The following is a 20,324-nucleotide window of genomic DNA, read 5'->3' as shown; positions in this document are numbered from 1 at the left end:
TAAGACTCAATAGTTCTGATTTGTTTCCTTGGCTCCTGAATACACTGAATGGGATGGATTCCCCAAGATGGATGCAAAAAAACCCATAAACCCCAGAAATATGTCCTTTGTGGCTTTCTCCTCTGCCTGCTCACACCTCACCTTGTCCTAATGACTTAAAGACAGTCTTGCAGGAGACCTAGCCATGGCCATTTCTTCCTTCACCACAGATTTATTGCTGGCTGTCAGAGTTAGGATGCATTCACATTCAGTTGGGAAGGCATTTCCTGAAGCTGTTAACAGACTTGGCAGAACAAGACTGGGGGAGAGAGTGGGTAGTGAGAAAGAAATCTGCATAATATAACCTGTTATTCCTTCTTGGGTAAATGATAGTCTTGATTATAACCTTGAATCAGAAAGAATGTCTTTATTCCTCCAAAGATCACTTTGTGACTCTTGGGAATACTGGATGTCCTGTTCCTCCTGAATATCCTAGGAAAACCTCTACTTTTGCTGCTACATTTACGATGTACATGTGCTCAGATACTTAAATTAGATCTCCTGACATTATCCTGCTGCCAGATGTGATGCCTCTAGGATAAGAAGGTAATCAGGTCTGAGGACGTAGCAAGAAAAGCCCTGGAGAAGCTGGCCAGCTCTGTCACAGGGGACACACTGCCTCACCCTCAGTTGTTCATGGTAGGTAGGATACAACATAAGAAGTAATGCATAACAGAGCTCATTTTCCTTGCATCTGCAACCAAGAACATAAAATGTTAGCTGCAAATGATCTGATCTTGAGGTTTTTTCCTGCCCCATTCAAGGGCATGCTGCCTGTCAGTCAGTTATCTCCATACTTTGCCCCTAACAGCCTGCTCTTCCTATGAGTCCTCTCTAGCTCTCACAAGATAAGAACTACCATAAGGCCAAGGGCTTTAAAGATGTTTCAGGCAAATATTTCTAAGCAGTTTCTGTTCCTGTTTTCATCTGTGTGTGAAAGCCCCACAATGATGAAGAGAAACATTAAAGGCTGAAGAGAAAGCTATTAGTGGAGACACTGGGCTTGAGCCTGCCAAGGGATCTCATCAAGCAAGCCCAAAGTGTCAGCAAAACAGTGCTGGTGGAGCAAAGATGCTAAATGAAACAATACTTGAAAACGTTGGAGTGACACAGAGCGTACACATGTGTGCATGAAGTGTGTGCGAGTGGGGAAAGGATGCAAAAGGAAGATAGTCAAAGGCAGTGCCAGAGAGGGGCAAAGAGCATGTTGTATTCTGCACTGTAGGCAATTAATGGACTAATGTACACATGAATTAACTCATTAATGGTTCCTGGAGTGAATCTTAGAGATCAAGAATAAATCTATTCAGTAAATGGAAAAAAGAAGCCCCAAACAAACCCAAGTTGCTTTATCATTTATTTATGATTACGCGCACAATTTATAAGTCAGGGTGTATTTTTAATCAAAGCTTTTGGTGATCACAATATAGGGTATAACAAATGGAACTGTTAGATCATTTATTATTATGATGAAACTAAAGGCTTTATAGTCTTCAATGGAGTAAAGCAGACAGCAATACATTCATATTAGGAAGTTCCTACTGTGAATGCAAAACGGATTAAAACTGAGTTATTGTTTAGCAAGACAGACAAATCTGTGTTTCTTTCAGGTTGTGAAAGTATTATAACCATACAGAAGTATGAAGAATTGGCACTGGGGGGAATCATCCTGCCAGTGTGCCCCATGCGTCTGCGTTTGGCAAAGGCAGTCTGCAGGGCATGCATTCCATTTGCACATAATCAGATCCCTGACCTGGAATGTGTACATTCTGGAGCATTAACTGGCACAATTAGAAAGGTATTTAGAGGATAAGCTCGGAGCAAAACCATGCTGTCACATCTCAGAATCTTGAAATGCAACCTGGACTCCATCAGAAGCTGGTTTCACCAGTTTTAGAGGGATGCTATGATTGGGGGAAAAGTGACTTTCAAGCTCCCGAGGCAAGACACAAATCTAAAGAGTCCAGCATGTGTCAGTGCACAGCAAATTTAGTCTACAAAGTGACTTGTGTGAAGAATTAGAAAGGATTATAAAAACACGCTACCATATGCTGGAGTAGTTGAAAGTGATTAATCCAGTTCTTAAATCCTGTTTTAAACTCCCTTTCATTTCTTCCCATAGAAAAATAGAAGCCACGTTGCTTTGTTTGAATGCTATGTAGTTAATTACATCTTCTAGGAAACTCTTTTAAAGCTAAATGCAATGTGTAATTACAAAATGCCTCCTTGAAAACAGCCAGCTCGCCCATTGATTTGTAGTTCATTCAGGCGGCTTTCTTCATGATGTTTAGAGCCAGAAAATACACAGAGATTCAAGAGGAATTGTGAAATTACAGCATGAACCATAAGGAAAAGTCACACTTCAACCAGTGCACAATGACAGCCACCACTAACTGTGATTTCAAATCTTAACTACAAGCATAGCAATGGGAAAACACGGCGCTCATCCGGACAGCTATCAATGTGATATGTTTTTATAAGAGTAGATTTTCAAGGCCTAATTAGGAAGTAAATCAATTGCATCAAACAAGTGTAAAGTTGAGCTGAGCACCTCAACACACAGGGTTCACGGCTAAGGGCAGCCCGCGCTTTGGTTCGTAGGGTGTTGTCCTGGAAACCATGCGGATGCAGTCGATAACGGGGCAGACGCTGAGACACAGGGTGCAGCCTGTACAGCTGTCAGTAACCACAGGCACATGCGTTTCGGGATCAAACTGTATAGCCTGGGAACAGGAATAAACATTTATTGATGGCGCTCACAGGAAAAGGTCACAATTGCTCCCGTTTTAGCGGCTGCTGCAGCACATGGAGACATCTTGGTGTAATGCTGCACTGCAGCTATAGCAACTGCTCTACTGGCAGGGAACAAAACAGCCCCATCCCCTCCCCACTGACACTTTAAAGCTAGGGGTCAAATTATACCTCGGCAAAAGCTCACAAGGGCTGGTTACAAAAGGAGGAGTATGGCCCATGATGCTGAAACTCCCAGAGGGATGTTCCTCCTTCGCATGAAGGAAATATGTCCTAAGACAGTAATTCACCAGGGTTATGGGTTCAGAGGAGACACCAGACCATGCCTGAATGGCCTCAGCACAATGTGTTCTTTTGACTTCAATATTCAGCACAGCATAAACAATCTAATGTAATAAACGGTAGAGAAAAACACAGCACATGAGGCCTCGCATGGCTGTTTTCCTTTGCACATCTTCAAAGGGGATATCTGAGTTGTGGGCAGGCAGAGCTTGCTTTAGTCTCCATGCAGTGAATCCTCATTACCAATTAGGGTGATAAGTGTATCTGAATGTGAAATGACAATTGCAGTCGCGATGAAATAAGCTCCTGGTATAATGGAAATGGCAATTAAAACCAAAACCAAAAGCACCATGCAACTGCAAAAGCTTCGGTATCTAAGCAAGCCAGCTTAGAAAACTGAGAAATACAAAACCCAACTGAATATCTACTTTCAAGAGTTTTAGGAAGGAAAAAATCAGGCCTGAAAGCTGAACTCTCACTTCTCCGCAAGCAAGTGGTGCCTTAGCAAACCTCCATCACCACTGTCAGCAACTGGAAGAGGCAGGAGGAGACGGGAGGTACAAGGTAATGCTGCAGGTTGGCTCCAAAGGCAGATTTGTGGCATTTGGGGTTTCACTAGCAGGAAAGCACAGAAGTTGCTGTAGCAACCAGCACAGGGCATGCAATAGGTACTAACTGCCCCGAATCTACAAGTTTTACTTTAGCGTGAGCACAAAGAGAGCTTTGGTTTCTGAGTATTTAAGGGCTTCTTCCTCTCTCCCCAACAACAACACACATCTTGAAAGGGAGTTCAAAGTGGGAGAGGAAGTCAAGACACTAGTGCTAAGTTGAAATTAAGGAGAGCTTTTCTACTCGACTCACACAAGGTGACAGCTCTGGAAAGCAGCATGGGTATTTCTGTAACAAAGACATGCATAAAGCACATTGCGAGTTCTTTGCAATTAAGGATTTCTTTGCAATTCATTTCAATTTCATTAATTATAGAAAAAACATGATTTTTTTTTGTGCTTAGAAAACCTCCTGGGCTTTTAAACTTGGCTTCTTTTGGTGCTTTTTTCCAGGCATGGAAAGAAAGTTGTATTAAGTATAAATGCAGTCTTTTGCTCTGCAAAGGCTGTATCCTCCTCTTCACTGGGAAATCTGATGGAAGGAAAAGATGTGAAGACTGCAAGAAGAAATTTACACAGTTAAAAGGCTACCGTAGTAATCTCATTTGGTACAAATGCAGCATTAACTTTCTCATATCAGTGGAAAAAACCACACCTACCTTAGCCCTGACACACTTGTTTTAATTGCAGGAGTTGATTTTAAAAGGAAAGGTTTCTTCCTTTGACTGTATGTAGTCAAGTTCATCAGGCCTACTATTGTTTAGAGGGAATTGAGGCTAAACAAAAGGTCATGGTGTTAAAAGTGTTTGTTTAGGACAAACTACGCATGGACTGGGATGAACGGAAAAGTTAATGTAACACTTCTTGCTTACTGCAGTAATGGAGGTTATGCTAGAGGGAATTTTGGTTTCCCAAAAGAACCTGAACCTTCCTGTACTGCCCTTTTTCCTGCAAAACACTCCAGTCTGCATGACTGCAGACATCAGCTTTGGTGGACACGGCAAGGAATGTCACGTAGATAAGTTCTGTACAACTTATTTAATCAAAGAAATACTTTGGTGCAAACAGGAGCCTCAGCTCAAGATCCTGCAGACTTCATCCTTCTGCTCTCACCATAGAATCCCCCAGGTTGGAGAGACCGGGAGGGTGACCTAGAGAGATACACTCAGCATAGCCTTCCAGAGGAATCCATGCTGGGTGATGTTCTCACCATCATGCAAACAGCTCGGGCACGGCTTGCATGGCACAGCCTGGGAGCACACTGGGCTTCCAATCCAATATTCCATACATCTGTTTTTGCCACCTGCTCATTAACAGAAGGTGGATTCTTTCTTCCCAGCAGCAGAAAGATAACTCCTCCTGCCTCTCTGCTAATTACAGCTGTGCTCTTACCTGGTAGCCAGAATCATTACAGGTCATGTAACATTTGCCACAGTTGATGCACATTTCCTCGTCAATCAGAGCCACGACTTGCTCTGTGTTGCAGAGCTCACCATATGTTCCAATATACTGCAGTGCTTTTCCAATTACATCCTGGGGGAGAAATAAGAGATGTTATTGACTCATTCAGAAGACACCTAAGCAGTTTCTATAGCTGCGCAGGACTTCTATAGCTGCTCTAGTACTTTGATATGGAAGATTTGGCCATGCACTGGAATAATGTCCAGGATCTCTCTTATGAGTTTCCAAGTTGCTGACCTTCATGTGTCCTGTAAAATATGTAGAATACAGGCACATTTTCAATGCAGGCAGCACTGGGAGTATATATTTGTCTACAAATACATTCCACAGATATGGTACATATTGAGTACTTTATTTTGGCTACTGTTTTGCCATGATTATGTGAAACATCAAGGAACAAAATGGAGCACTAAACAGGAGTAACATGCTACAAACGATCAGATCATCCATAGTCATTTCTCATTAGCACAGATTTAAGAACTCACATCAAGAAAAGAAAGGGGCATAATCAAGTAAATTGACAGAACAACTGCTTTCTCTCTTTAGTAAGATGCACAAATGACACCATCATCAGTTTATTGCACATATTGTACAGAAGCAAGTTGTGGGTCTCATCGTGCAAGTCTTGATTCAGTTCTTCTAACTTTATGTGGAAGAATTTGTGGCATCAACCTTACACATCTGTGCTGCAGACAGCCTACGGGTACATACCACAGGGAGAAGACATCTCCTCTAAAAGAAGCTGCTGGGGACCTACCTGATGCAAACCATTTCCTCTTTGAATCAAGGAAAACTGCAGAGTTTAGGGGCAGTTCAGCTTCACTGAGTCAATGGTAGAGATGGAACAAGTCCCAGGTCCTTTGGACAACAGCTACCCCTCAGTTAAATCAGTTTAACTTGTGGAAGTACTGCTCAGGTGATGAACACGACCTACCTGATGCAAACCATTTCCAGGGGTGTTGGAAGTGGATTATCTCAAGGTCCTTTCCAACCCAAACCGTTCTATGATTCTATGATTTTAAGAGATTCACTCTACGGCACAGTACTGGTTGCCTGGATATTTTGTGAGTTGCTTTTGCAACAGTTCCCATGCTGCAAAACAAACTCAATTTTCTGTGCAAGATTTTACATTGTTAAGATAAAGCTGGGCTCAGTAAATGAAGGTGATGTGATGCAACAACAGCTATGTTAAGTATTAAAGAAATCTAATCGAGTGATAGGAGAGTAGAACTGGCTTCAAAGCCATTCTGCTGTAACAAACCATGACGATTTTGAACCAAATCAATTGAAAAATGCTCAAGATCAAGCCAAATATGAGATGGACAAATCTGTCCAGAATTCATAAAGCTTCAGCGTGTTTACCTTTGGTCTTTCATTGCAAAGAAATATGATAAGGATTTCTTCTTGTATTCTGTTTGTCAATGCTTTCAAAGAAGCTATACTGACCTTGCTCCTATCAGTCCTACCCTGAAATGAATAGCTACCATTTTAAGTATGTGATATAAATATGCTATATTTAACCTCTATCACTTCTAATTGCTATATTGTTTCCAGTTCTCACTGCAGCAGAACTGGATTACAGTAACTTAAGTTTGCATTGTGCATTTTGGGCAGCCTTACTTTCAAACAAACTAAGCACTCCTATGCCAATAGGGTAATATGGCTTTATTAATGTTAGCTCTAAATGAAAGCTCTGCTACATGAATTAAATGAAGTTTTAGCTTTTTTATTAGTTTTAGGATCTATGAAGTTGCTCTTAATCACTGCTGAGGTAGGAAATTCAACCATATCCTAAGCCCAGGAAGAAGGACAGGGGAATTGCACTGTTTTCTTGTTCCAAAAACACTCAAAACACTTTCTGTTTGCCAAAACCCCTACATTGCTGACATGTGAAATACCTTGGTTGCATCCATTGAATGTTAAAAGCCTTCCAGTTCTTCTCAACAACATGTAGAGAACATTAATGCTCTTCCAGCATAAAACAGCTATGGCACGTTGCTAAAGGCAGCATGATGAGTGTGGACAGGCGACTGTAAGTGAGCAAGTTATCACAGCTTAATGACTTAGCACTCATCAATAGAGCTGTGCAAGCTGATTATGTGCATGGTCCAAATTCACTGCAAATTTGAAGGGAAATCTGTTTGCTTAAAGGACTGTAAAAGGTCAATTAACTACTATGAAAGGGTTTCAGCTGATACTTTTTACTTCAGGATTGTAAATGACTAGACTTGAACACACAGCCCTTCACTCTGCCTCCACTGATGAGCTTATAGTAACTAAATCATAAGGGCTATCTTAGGAACTGCTCTTTTCATTCCCACGTCTTTTCATTCCTATGTGTCTCTCAGAAATGTTTGTGGATTTACTGGGAATTGCTCAGCAGTTTTCAGGTTTCTGCAGTCTTTTGCATCAGTTGTAGAATTCAGCCCCAGCTTATTTCAAGCCTCACATAGGCTTGAACCAGCTGCAGGTTTCAAAATACATGTGTCTTTGTGTGACCTACTGCCCTCAGCAACACTAAGTATCCTACAAGCCTCTCTTCTGTGACTGTAACCCTTAAATGTTCCACTGTATGTCACAAATGCACAAGTCCCTGCAAGTACTGCTCTGTGTTCTGAAGAAATGATGTAAAACCTGTACACCATACAATGAAGTAGTTTTCCACTGCCTGCTCATGTTGTAAATGCATCAATACAGGGGAGATTTCTGATAGTGAAGGGCTTCTTAATCTAACAAAAGCAGAGGTTTGAATAGAAAAGGTAACTAACAAATTTCTCAGGGAGGCTCTGGATTCACGTTTGTATTCCTGAACCATTGTTTGGATGTTGTGGAGATGGGCTACTCGGACAATCATGGGATGAAGGACCTTGCTTAAGAGAGAAGACAAGAAGATGCTTAGCCTAGGAAGATGAAAGAGAAGCAAGAATATGATTTCTCTTTATATATAAATCAGGGAGGGAAAAGAGCTGTTAAATGACAATGTTGGCACAAGAGCACAGGAGTATAAACCAGACAGGAATCAATTTAAAGCTGGGAATCAGAAAAGGCTAATGGGAAAGGAGCGAATTGGTTAATGTCCTCCCAGAGAAACAGCTGGGAAACAGCAAGGAAAGAGCCCAAGATTTAGGATAGCATTAGATTAGCTCAGGAAATGGTTGTTTAGAATATGATCAAAATATACTTTTCCAGCTACAAACTTAGAAAGGGAATAACAAACCCAATGCATATGGCATGGTGATTTCTGAATGTGCAACCAAGTCTCATTGCTCACAGCACACAAAATACACTTCTGGGGACTCAGAATCTCAAGTAGAAAGGATGATGGCATTTGAGAGGCCTGAAAGGGATTTTGTAAGGCTGTGTCGATGATTTACTGCTCATTTATACTCCTGGGTGTTGTGTCTTTTCATCACTTCTTTCTCTCAAGCAAAAACTGTATCCTGAGTCATTTGCAAAGTTTCAAGGCTTTATTGACTAAAAAAGCAATGGTACTTCACTTAAAAGATGTTTTGCAGGTGCACTCTTTTACAGCATCTCAAGCTACCTCAGAGCTTTTTGTTTCCATCAAATCAGAAGCATTTGGAACAAAATACACAGTGCAGCAAGAAATAATGAGCTTTCCCTATTTAAAGTGCTTTCTTTCCAAAAAAGCAACTATCTAAACCGGCACTCTGGGATGCCGCAGTTGGTGTATCTCAATGGGCTCTGCATCAAATTTGCACTGTTTACAGTAGAATGGGGTTTGTTGCCAAGTGCCAACAGAAGCCAACAGCCAACCTGCCAACAGAAGCCAGGTTCTGCAAGTCAAGCTGTGTTCTTCCTGGCTTACATATTACCAGAAGCAATTAAAAAACAGGCTTACAATAACAAAGCTGGAAGTTCAATTTTGTCCTAAGTTACCCCTTTGCAACCTCAGGGACTTCTATATAACTGCTGTGCTGTCTTCCTCTTCACAACAAAACCATTCTGGATGAACTGGAAGAGGAATTTAGGCCTGCAAGTGGAACTGGCAGGGAATTGAGTCACTGTGGAGACAATCAGAGCAGAATCAGAGCAGGTTTTATGTTACTAATGATACTTGTCACTAACCCAGGCAGATGTGGGTTTCAGTGTACATAAGGCACAGATCTGTTCAGTAGGATATCATGTTTACAATGCTATTTTTACTACTATAGCTGCATTTTTAATGTGAATTTATCAAACATTTTAGGGCGATTAGCTTTTCATTAACCATCACATTACTAAATCTCTCTTTGTAAATACAACTTACGGTTCATGTTTGGCTCCTGGTAGACCTCCTATGTCTATTGTCATGAAGACCACACCAAAAGACCACAGAGATGATGAGTCTCCAAGGGATCACTGACCATGAGACAAATACTGAAGATGATTCACTACCAAGTAAGGCAAAAACCTCCTAACAAAGCACATCGCATCTCTCTAGTGCGCTTGATCCCAGGTACTCTGTTCATTGTTATTTATGGGGTGTTTGGGCAGTTCTCAGGATTCAATAGGTTATGAAAGAACAAGGGGGTGTGCAGAAGTGACCTCATTAGGATACAGAGAGAGCACAGAAATGGGATGAAACATTGCAAAGAAAGTAAATGACTCTCTGACATGGTATTTAAGGTGGTGCCTTCCACCTTACAGAGGTGACTGTCCTGCTGTATTCAGCACTGGCGCAGCCTCACCTTGAGCACTGTGTGCAATTCTGATGCCACAGGTTAAGAAGGCTCAGAGGAGGGCATGAAACCTGGTAAAAGGGCTGGAAGGAAAGTCCTATGAGGACTGTGGTCTTATCTAGTGTGGAGAAAGGGATGCTGAGGGGCAACCTCATTGCTCTCTACAGCCTCCTAAGGGGACAAAGTGCTGAGCTCTTCTCCCTGGTATCCAGTGATAGGAAACGTGGGAATGATTCAAAGCTGCACCAGGGCAGATTTACACTGGACATCAGAAAACATTTTTAAGTACGGTGAAACCCTGGAATGGGCTTCTCAGAGAGGTGGGTGAAGCCCTAAGCCTGTTAGTGTTGAAGAGGCATTTGAGCAATGACTTTAGTAACGTGTTTTAACTTCTGGTAGGTCCTGAAGTGGTCAGGCAGTTGGACTTGGTGATCACTGTAGGTCCCTTCCAACTGAAATTACTCTGTTCCATCCTATTCCATTCGGACTCCAGGATTTCTTCCCACCGTTGAAGAGTAACTTAAATTTGCTTATGTTCTCTGAGGTACTGTGATAGAGAAGGGATCACTATGGGCTACTGCAGGAGAGGTTATTGCTATGATTCACTGTGGAGCAAATACTTGGGATAAGCAGATTTAAAGTCCCATAAATTATGGCAGACACATGCATAGTCCCACCTGGAATATGCAAAAGCTCCATGTTTATAATGAAGACTACAGTATTGCAGGCAGGTGAGCACAAGCTAACACTGCTTGTATTGAGGAAGGATCCAAACGGAACACTGTTAGTGCTGCACCTAGATCAATATACCTCACTTCTCGAGAGGATTTTACATATTAAGCACAGCACTGGACCAAATGTGGCTTGATGCCTCCCAAGGTGCCAGCTTCCAGGTGGGGGCTTATGGCATCAGCATAGAAAGACTTACATATATGTATGTGTGAAATGCCATGTCAATGCATCGGTACACACAAGGGTGAAAAGTAGTTCAAACATAAGGAACTTCAGCTTGAAGGCATCTATGGATGTTTTCCCAACGTGTGGAAGAACAGATCACATCCTAGCTAAGCTGACAGAGCGATGCCAGAATGGTTGAACTGCCACATAGGGCAAGCAAGATGTATGGAGAAAGAAAGATGTAAAATAAGCAGGTAAATGGTGACTGGGTATTATGGTATAAACCCTGAAGGACAACGAACTGAATCTCTAGGGAAAAAACCCACAGGAATCTATAAGGAAAGCAATTGAAGTAATATGGTAATATTACCTGAGGTAGGCAAATACATGTGTGGGAGCTGTACAAAAATGCAACTGAGAAGATCCGCATATGGCAAAACTGCTGGTAAGTGAAAAGAGAACCAACTCGGCTGCATAGCTGAGCATGCGGTTCCAATTAATAGTGAGAAATAGAGAGAATAAAGAGAAAAGCCATGGGAGAAGCCATCCAAAAATTAAATTAGATTTGGGATAATTGCAGAGGGCTTTGAAACCTATAAAAAAAGGCATTTTGGCAGCACGTGGAATGGAAACAAATGTTGGAATTTACATATCACCAACCGACAGCCGAGCAGGCAGATGATGGAGTTCTGGGCAGGAATTTGCAGCAACCCTCCAAAACCACAAGCAGCCAAGGCAGGGGTCACAGCTCTTCCAAGGGCAGCTATTCCTCAGTTCCCATCAGCTTTTGTACATCCTCACTGCTCCAGAGAACTGGAGTTAGCCTGGGACTAGCTCTAAGAGCTGACCTTTCCCACCTAGTCTGATATATGGATGACAGGATGGATCCTCTTCTCTGTCCTGGAGGGTCAGCCAAGACAGAACTGCTTGGAGATGGTCTGGGATTTGTAATTCCAAGCGTGAGTACTTCTTAGCTACAAATACACCACTCAGGTCTGAGCTCCTCTGCTTCTCTCTGTGGAGAATTCCTGATCAGGGAAGGGGATCAGGTAAGTCACCTTTATTCATTAAGCTTCACTCAGCTTCCTTAATGAATGTCCTGAATCTTCCTGGCAGTTTTTCTCCACAATAGAATAACAGATGGATCTATTAATGATAAACTTTATTAAAACCTCCCTTTGCTGGGGCAAGTTCCCTATTCCAAGAAAAAATCAGGTATTTTCCTATTTCTTAGTGGGCATCTGTGGTGGGGTGACCCAGGCTGGATGCCAGGTGCCCATCAAAGATGTTCTATCACTCCCCTTCCTCAGCTGGAAAGTGAAGAGGCTCTGAGGCTCCTTCCTCCTTGGGGAAGGACTCCTCACACTCCTCCCATCTCCAGTGCGGTCCCTCCCATGGCAGACAGTCTTCCATAGACTTCTCCACAAGTCCTTCCCATGTGCTGCAGTTCTTCATGAACTGATGCAATGCTTCATGAACTGCTTCCATGGGAGGCAGCCCTTCAGAAACAGGCTGCTCTAGTATGGGTCCCACATGGGGTCCCAGCTTCTGCCAGCAAACCTGCTCCAGTACAGGCTTCCCATGGGATAACAGCTTACTGCAAGCATCTACCTTCTCACAGAAGCCACCGCTCCCCAGACCTTCCTTGCAAACCCAGTACCGCATCTCTCATTGCTGCTTGTTTCATGCTGATTAAAGCATTCCTGCCGAAAGAATGGTCAGACTGAAAGACTGTCAAGAATTGGCCTCAGCGTTTCCTACCTTCTTCTAATTGCGTCAGTCTTTTTCTGTCTCTTTCAATCAAAGGGGTGAGGAAGATGCTAACCTGATTCCTTTGGCTGAGAAGCTCCCCACAGTCACCACACAAAAATATTCAGCATAAATCCAAGGTTTTGTTTGGGGGAATTCATTTTCATCCTTCCTGAAGCAGGGCCTCTTTGCTTTTTAATGTCTCTCTGACTACTTGGTTCTTTTTTGCTTTTGTACCTGGAGTTAGGCTTGATCAATTATTAACCTCAACTTCTCAGTTATGGCTTTTTCAAGTCTTTAGGTCTTATTTTGCCTCTTGCTACATTTTCTCCTCCATTCAGTTTGTTTGCTTTTGGATGGCATCAGTTCTTTGCTTTTCAGAAGCAAGCGATCTCATTGAAAATGCAGTTATTGGCTGTTGCTTCTCCTTTCTCTTTTTGCCTACATCAATCCTCTCTCTCCAAAGGGAGCAGAACCACAAAAGCTCTGAGGTCAAGTAGGCTTTGAACAAGTGGGCAAAAATGAAGTAGTTCACTGGTCATTGGAACTTTTGGCATACAGAAAGAAGGGGCCTTCAGCACAAGAGGAGGGGAGCGATTTTTGGGTGCCATAAACCATCATAAGCACTCCAGAATACGGAGAGGCCTATAGAAGTGGCAAACTGCTTAACTTCAACAGGAAGATGACTCAACACTTCTCCCTGGCTGGTTTTGCAGTTCGGAATACTGCATGTGTTAGCAAACTGCAAAATTCCCTTGGGAATGATGCATTATTTTGAGCCATTGCTCATACTGTGTTTTATGTTTGGCATTATTTTGGCAAGAATTCTTACAGGTCTGATCATACAGTGGAAGTTACTGATCTGTAGAGATCTGAATTTCTTACCTATATGAGGAAGACTGTCAACAAGCTCAACAGATACAATTTTCCCATTGCTTTATGAAAGGCCCTACCTGAAAATCCCGATTTTCTTAGCTTTCCTGTTCGTAGAATCCCCGACTGGTTTGGGTTGGAAGGGTCCTTAAAGCTCATTCAGTCCCAACCCCTGCTGCTCTAAGGTGTCCCTGGAGCCTTCTCTTCTCCAGGCTATTCAGACATGAAGTTTAAGTACTATCCAAAGGGAACACCTAGAATAATTAGCTTATGATGGTTCAATTTGTTGACATTTATTGGCTACCTAAGGGAAGGGAAAATCTCCAATGTATGGATTATGCAGTAGATGGGGTCACAGGTTTTCTTTTCGCCTTGACATTTACTCATTGCAGACAGTGGATCAGCTACTTAGACAAACATTCTCCAGCTTTAAAAGTTGCGTCTGAAAACCTATAACACAGGTTTCCTACGTACCGAACACAGACCTTTCCCATTGATCTTACACGAGAGATGAAGCTATTCAGCACACTGCAAGTAATCCAAGGGTTATCATGCAAACCTGAGCTCAGACTGTAGCATTACAACCGAAAGAAACTGTTAACAGCTGAGGCATTACCCATGTCTTGCTCTACAATTCCTGTTCCACTGCCGGAATATCTTCAGTTTGAAAAAAGACATTAGGGAAATACCTATACGTGTACATCACAGATCACTTCCCATCGATTTCGGTTAAAAGCTAGGAAGCCTGCATAAACAGTAGTCTTTGATGCCCTCTAACAAGCTTAAAAGCAGTAATAACCAACTCAAACTGCTAGCAATGACTGTGCGTGTCAACTGCCTGATGGCTGATGATTTCTTATGCGTAAGCATGTATTTTTGTTACCTTGATTGCTGGGATGGGCTTCTTAGGAATGAAATGCTTTTTCTGGGGAAGCACAGCAGCCACGCTCTGTTCCTTCAGCTTAAGCTTGTTCTCAGCTATGATCTTTTTGCGTTGTTCCAGGTAAGGCCCAAATCTGGGCAGTTTCTGAAACAAAAACCAGGACACATGATGATGTTCAATGAGCAGGTATAGCAAAAAGGTGAGTCCAATCCTAAGAGCAAGATCCCAAGTCCTTGCTGAGGTCCTTATTTGGGAAGCTGGAATTGAAATCAGTGAGACTGAAGTGAATAAAAATCACGTATGAACCTCAGGTTCTGACTTGAAAAACAGATATTGAATATTAAAATATTAATACAGCACAGCAGAAAAAGAGCTGAATTGCAGGTCAGCTTCCAACAGCCTCATATTTCCCCACTGCATACCTGCTTAGATATAAAAATATATCATGTTAAATAATTCAAATGTATAACTTTACTTCTATAGCACGTGGAAAGGTATCATAAAACTACCAGTTTATTTGGAAGGGTTCCACCAGTGTTTTTGGACTATTTGTATGGCTATCTAAATATATCTCTATATAGTTTTAAAGCTTACGAACATGTATTTTGCATTCTGCTAATAGAGTGGCATGTTTTAGTCGGAGGTGTCCCTGCCCAAGGCAGTGGGGTTGGAACTGGATGATCTTAAGGTCCTTTCCAACCCTAAGTATTCTATGATTCTGTGGTTCTATGACCTGTCAAAGTAAGGCTAACACACACCAAATGAACTGCAACACATTCTCATCTTCTCATTTACCTCTGTGTCCCACTCGCATTCTTTTCTGCAACATTTAATCCTAGAACCCAATTAAACAACCTTGAGAGAAAGATTTCACTGACTCACAAAACTCATTTCTCACCCAAGAGCATGATTTCATAGAATACCCAGCTTCCTGAAGGAAAAAGCCCCCTTACTTACCTAGTGGACATAGACAGTGTGCCACAATCACAGGTTTAGGGTAATGGAAAGGGGTAGAAAACATGAATTTTCTCCTGATGCAAAAGACCATGCCCTTTCTCCCCTGAAACTAGCTCCTTATTCTGCAGAAGTGTTTCATCCACCGAACTAAACCCAGAAGCTACTGCAGTACTCCAGAAACTAGCAGGTAGTAACAGGGGACACATCGCCTCAGCAGTTGCTAGCATTAGTTCACGCTAATAATACAACCTCAAAGAGCATATTGAACAAGATCCAGGGCTGCTGTGGCTATCAATTTTTGAAGAGGGAATTTCAATGTGAATTTTAAATCTGGAATTATTTAAAAATTTAGAAATGATTATTTTTTAAAATGAAGTCAATCCAGAAGAGGTTATCCTGCACTCCTGCTAATCCTTAGGAGAAAAATCCCTCAATGAACTCTGTCAGTCACAATACCCAGCCTTGGGACCTCAGGCTTCTTGTTATGACAAATAAAAGCTTTCTTGGCTGCTAGGGTTTTGGCTCTCTGAGCACACAGCCAGAGAGTGAGGTCTTTGGAATGCTTCCCTGCTTCCGTGTGTGGCCTCCACGCATCTTTAATTTCAAGCCAGAACAAGACTGGGGGTCTTGTGGCGCTCTTCAGAGAAGGTGCCCTCCTGCAGTCCCTCTTCAGCTGAGACTGAACCATACTGTGGGACAAAGCCTCCATCTAGACAAAGCACAAGACCATGGGGGATGTTGCAGACCCCATCTGTCCCAGATCTAGATTTAGCCTAAGCCTGCCCGCTGGCAAAGGGCTCGTGTTTTGTCTGTCCAGTGGGAACTTGGTTCCTGAATGTCATGTTCAAGGGCATCCTTACAGACATCAAACGCTTCCTTCAGTGCAGCTGCCATACATGATCTTGGAGAGGGAATTCTCTAGGATGCCTTAAAATAAGTCGTTCGATATTACTGCAAAGAGCAGCAAGGTAGTGGCCTTACATACCAAAGTCAAGAAAGAATGCAAACCCACGATTATTTTAAACAGGAAAGAGTAGAAGAATTTGCCTAATTTCAATCTAATCAATAGGTTCTAAAGCACACACGTAAAGACTCAATTCTTTATATGACTTTTAGAAAGCCAGAGACTTTTAGCAAAGACCTAAAACATAGATTCTTATTAAAAGTGTTGATGTATGTCTGCTTGGCTGCATCAACCAGAAATACATTCTGGCTATGAGTAAGTAGTAGCTGTGTCACTGAGAAACTATTTTCAATTCATAATTTATGTGCTGATGGCAACAACTTTGGGCTCGAGAGGGCAGGAAACCTGATGACAAAGCACTTTTGGACTCTTCCCTGTCTGGCCAGGAATTGAATTGCTGACTTTCAGAGTAGGTAGCAAAGCTAATTCTGCTGAGGTTTTAACTGAAGGAGTAGAGGAGACAGTCGTTCATGGCTTGACTGATCGAAGATCATCTTGGGGAAGAATAGCTAAGTCTTTGCAGAATAAACCCTTGACTTTTCTCTTCATGTATGACCAATGCCCTAATTTCTATAGACAGAAATACTGAGCATGTTGAAATGAAATAGGTGATCCAAGGAAAAGTGTGGAAAAAGAATTCATTCTTGTGTACGGGGGAAAAGCCAGCTATAAAAATGACTCATATTCTATCTATTGCGAACTTGGAAGTATTTAGATTTTTACACGTAGCATAGGTGGAATGCATAGCAGACAATTTGCAAAGTGTGCAATGCCTTCAGTACCATATTTCAGATGTTTCATAATGACATGCACTCAGTTATATTAAATTGTAGATTCTCTTATCTTTTGAAAAAGAAATGAAATGATGATTAATCCAGTAACATAATATCCAACTTTACTCTCTCCTCTCTCTGCATTGCTGGTTTTCCATCAAGAAACTGATTAAATGGAATTTAAAATAATTAAGGGAACATGTAGGTCTGGTTATTTTGTGTTTGAAGTCTGGTCACTCCCAAGCAGCCAAGCCAAATTTCATCAAACAGCACTGAAAACAAACAATCTTTTCTATAGCAATAAATAATATATTAAAACGTAGCCTCAAGAGCTTAGAAAGGACTTATTGATGGTTCCCCTTATGCTGATGAGAGAGCTTATTGTTCAGAGCTGGGGTTTCAAGCATTTTGAAGGCAAAGGCCATATGAAATAGCAAACAGTATTTTAACGAACTGAGCTCCTGGAGACAGCAAAAGTCAAAACACGTTGAGATAACTGATGAAGAGATGGGTGTTTAAGAGAGTTTAAAGTTAAATGACCTTTAACCATTGCAGGGGCTATCTTCCTAAGCACATGGGGGATTTAATAGCATAGTTTCCCATAAAGCACAAGCACAGAACTTGGCGAGTTTGACTCCACTTTGGAAATCCTCCTGCAGTGCAGCTTGTTTGGGTTTTTCTAATTTTCAGATATTCCAACTTCAGCAAACTCCCCATACACTGATATCTTTGTTATATCAACATCTGCCTAGAAAAGAACAATTCATATGAATAAGTGTGAATAGCAAGTGCTTAGAAGATTGCAACAAGCAGAGTAATTAGATAATTCTTGTGTACTTATAGATCTGTATCAGTGATATCTATAGCTGCATTATCTGCATCCATCTGTCTCTATATAGCCATAATTCAGCGTCTTTCTATTGGAGGGATAACATCTAGAATGGAGCCAAAATAAATACATTAAGTGTCATTATTTACTTTTTTATAATTACATTATCACAGAACTGGAAGCTTGAAATGCTGGAGTATTTTACAGACAGGAAGTCAAAATCCAAATCCTCTCGCTGCCAAGACTTCCCAAAGCCGCCTTTTAACTGATGAACTGCAGAAATCTCCAGCAACATTGTGATTTTTGTTTCAGCAGTTTCTCCAGGGATTCATCATTGAAGGATCTGTTCTCACCAGAAAAGCTAAATCCTACTCATTTAAAGATAACAGTATCTTCCACTAAAACTGTCTCTATCCAGATACATAAAAGCATTACCCTGCCAATAGAGAACTGACAACATAATGAATCAACAATGAAACCTTAAGCCTGGAGAGCTTTAAGGTGAGTAAGTCTGGTTTGATTATAATTTAGTCAAGGATCAATCTAAAGGTAATTGAGCATATTATGAACTAAATAGGGTGCTTGTCTCCTAATGGCAAAAAGTAGAGAGAATCCTCCACTTCAGACTGCTGCAATCTTGATATGCACTCTACCAAGTAGCCTAACTGGTGGAGCAGGCTGGTGAAGAGGGCACTGCAGTCTGTGCCAGATGCCCCAGACTTGAAGGTCCCTTCCAACCTCAGCTATTCTATGATTCTATGATTTTATTTCTAACATTGAAACTGATCTGTTCCTTACTCTATACATACATCTCCATGATGTCGTCATAGGTTGCTTATTTGGGAGCTGTCTTCTGTTATAAAGGGCTGGATACTAGCTACTGTTAGAAGCCCCAGATTTCAGCTGACACTTGTATTGAGTTTGTGTGGCAAGGGTTTGGTAGCAGGAAGGTGGATGGGAAACAGGAGTGGTAGAGCATCTTTGGTGGGCACCTGCTATATGCTGATGAAATACAACATCAAAAAAAAGAACACTGGAAAACAGTGATTTTCATAAGAATGCTTTTCAGGGAGCGGTGGCCACAAGGTAAAGAAAGAAATTGCATGGACAGTTCCATAAGCACTGGCTCATGGAAATCCAGTGCAGCTGTATCATTGAGGTATGAGGCAAAATTTTCAAAACCACTGTTTGTGAAGAATTTCCCACATTGAACGTAATGTCATTATCAACTCCTCTTATACCTGAGCGTTGCCTCCAGTCTGAGGTATGGAGATTCATTCTCTACATTCCTCTTGTGCTCTCCCAACATGTAAACAATTTTAAGTGACACCGTGATGCCCCTCATGAATCTGGAAGTGGAAGTGAAGCCAAATTGACTCACTTCATGTACTACACATTTGTCAAGGGTAGATGTTTCTGCTTGCACACAGCAAAAGTAGACGAGAAGAAGAATGAGGACTGAAAAATGTCTGACAAACCGAACTGCTAAAAGAGTACAAATTGTAGTGTACTGAAATCTTCCGTGCTACCTGCAGTAGAGATGCAGCAAACAAAGGCCCACATACCCTGTACCTATGCAAATGGATGGTAATTGTCACACCCAAACTCTGCCACATAATGTTTTAGAAATCAAACAAAAATTGGCTCTTCGTTGTCTGCTTTCTGAACAGATTTGTCTCTGAAATGACTTAAGAAATTGCTTTCTTCCAGTGAAGGAGAGAAGAAATGAGGAGAAAACACCAATTCTCTACATGATTGGAACAAAGGTGGTCAATGACCTTCACAGAATCACAGGCAGTTGAGATTATCCAGTCCAATTCCTTGGTCAGAGCAAGGGCAGCTATAGCAGGTTTCACCTGTTTGTCTATGAGGATGCTATGGGAGACAGTGTTGAAAGCCTTGCTGAAGGTAAAACTTCCTGCTCTCCTCTCATCTACCAAGCCAGTCATCTCATTGTAGTAGGCTACTGAGTTGGCTAAATGTGGTTTTCCCTTTGTAAATCCATGCTGACTACTCCCTTCCTATGAAGAACAGTTGATCTGTTGTTAGTGTAGCTATCCTCCCCAAATACACACGCAGAAAGGCTGAGCTTTATCCCTTTGCTGCTTGGCAGGACTGTATCTGGGAAGGTTTCTTGCTGGCTACAGAGAACTGGGAAGACCAGCCGCTGGACAGGTAAAAGCTAAGAGTGAAAGGGTCAAGGGACTACCTCAGACATAGGGAAAACCATGAAGATTGCAGGCAAGTATGAATAGCTTTGAAGAGGGTAAGAGGTGAAAGTGGGAGCATCACGGTTCTGAAAGGCAATCAGATAACAGAAACATTAACATTTAAGTGAGGCAGACATCTGCCCTCACCCAGGAGCTACAAGAATTTACAGCAGGTTTGTATGGGTCACTTTAGGTGCTCTCAGCACAAAGGTTTTAGTAATGTTTGATCCCTATTTGTTCATGTGGAAAATGTCTATGTTTGATGCAGAAAGTTTTCCAGAGAAAGCAGATTCAATGATTTTTTCCCAGTTGCTTGTCAATCCTTCAAGTTTGTTTGTTCTAATGTGCTCCAAATGGCTGCACATT

General features: G+C 41.7%; 1 protein-coding gene across 2 annotated transcripts in view; it reads right to left on the bottom strand.

Annotated features, from left to right (window-relative positions):
• Window positions 1-1,379: 1,379 nt before the first annotated feature.
• Window positions 1,380-20,324, bottom strand: part of DPYD (dihydropyrimidine dehydrogenase) — a 361,213-nt gene continuing 342,268 nt past the window's right edge. For both annotated transcript variants that reach the window (XM_061379095.1, XM_061379096.1), the window contains 3 exons: window positions 14,226-14,369; window positions 5,073-5,213; window positions 1,380-2,762 (listed from right to left, as the gene is read on the bottom strand). In XM_061379095.1, coding sequence (XP_061235079.1) covers window positions 2,592-2,762; window positions 5,073-5,213; window positions 14,226-14,369 — 456 coding nt within the window. In that variant the 3' untranslated portion in view covers window positions 1,380-2,591. The remainder of the gene's footprint in view (window positions 2,763-5,072; window positions 5,214-14,225; window positions 14,370-20,324) is intronic.

This window comes from Neopsephotus bourkii, unplaced genomic scaffold (genome assembly GCF_033783945.1).
Source record: "Neopsephotus bourkii isolate Nb327-2 ecotype Australia unplaced genomic scaffold, CSIRO-AGI_Nbou_v1 NB_1768, whole genome shotgun sequence".
NCBI lineage: Eukaryota > Metazoa > Chordata > Aves > Psittaciformes > Psittacidae > Neopsephotus > Neopsephotus bourkii.
This window is presented reverse-complemented; position numbering and strand designations above follow the sequence as displayed.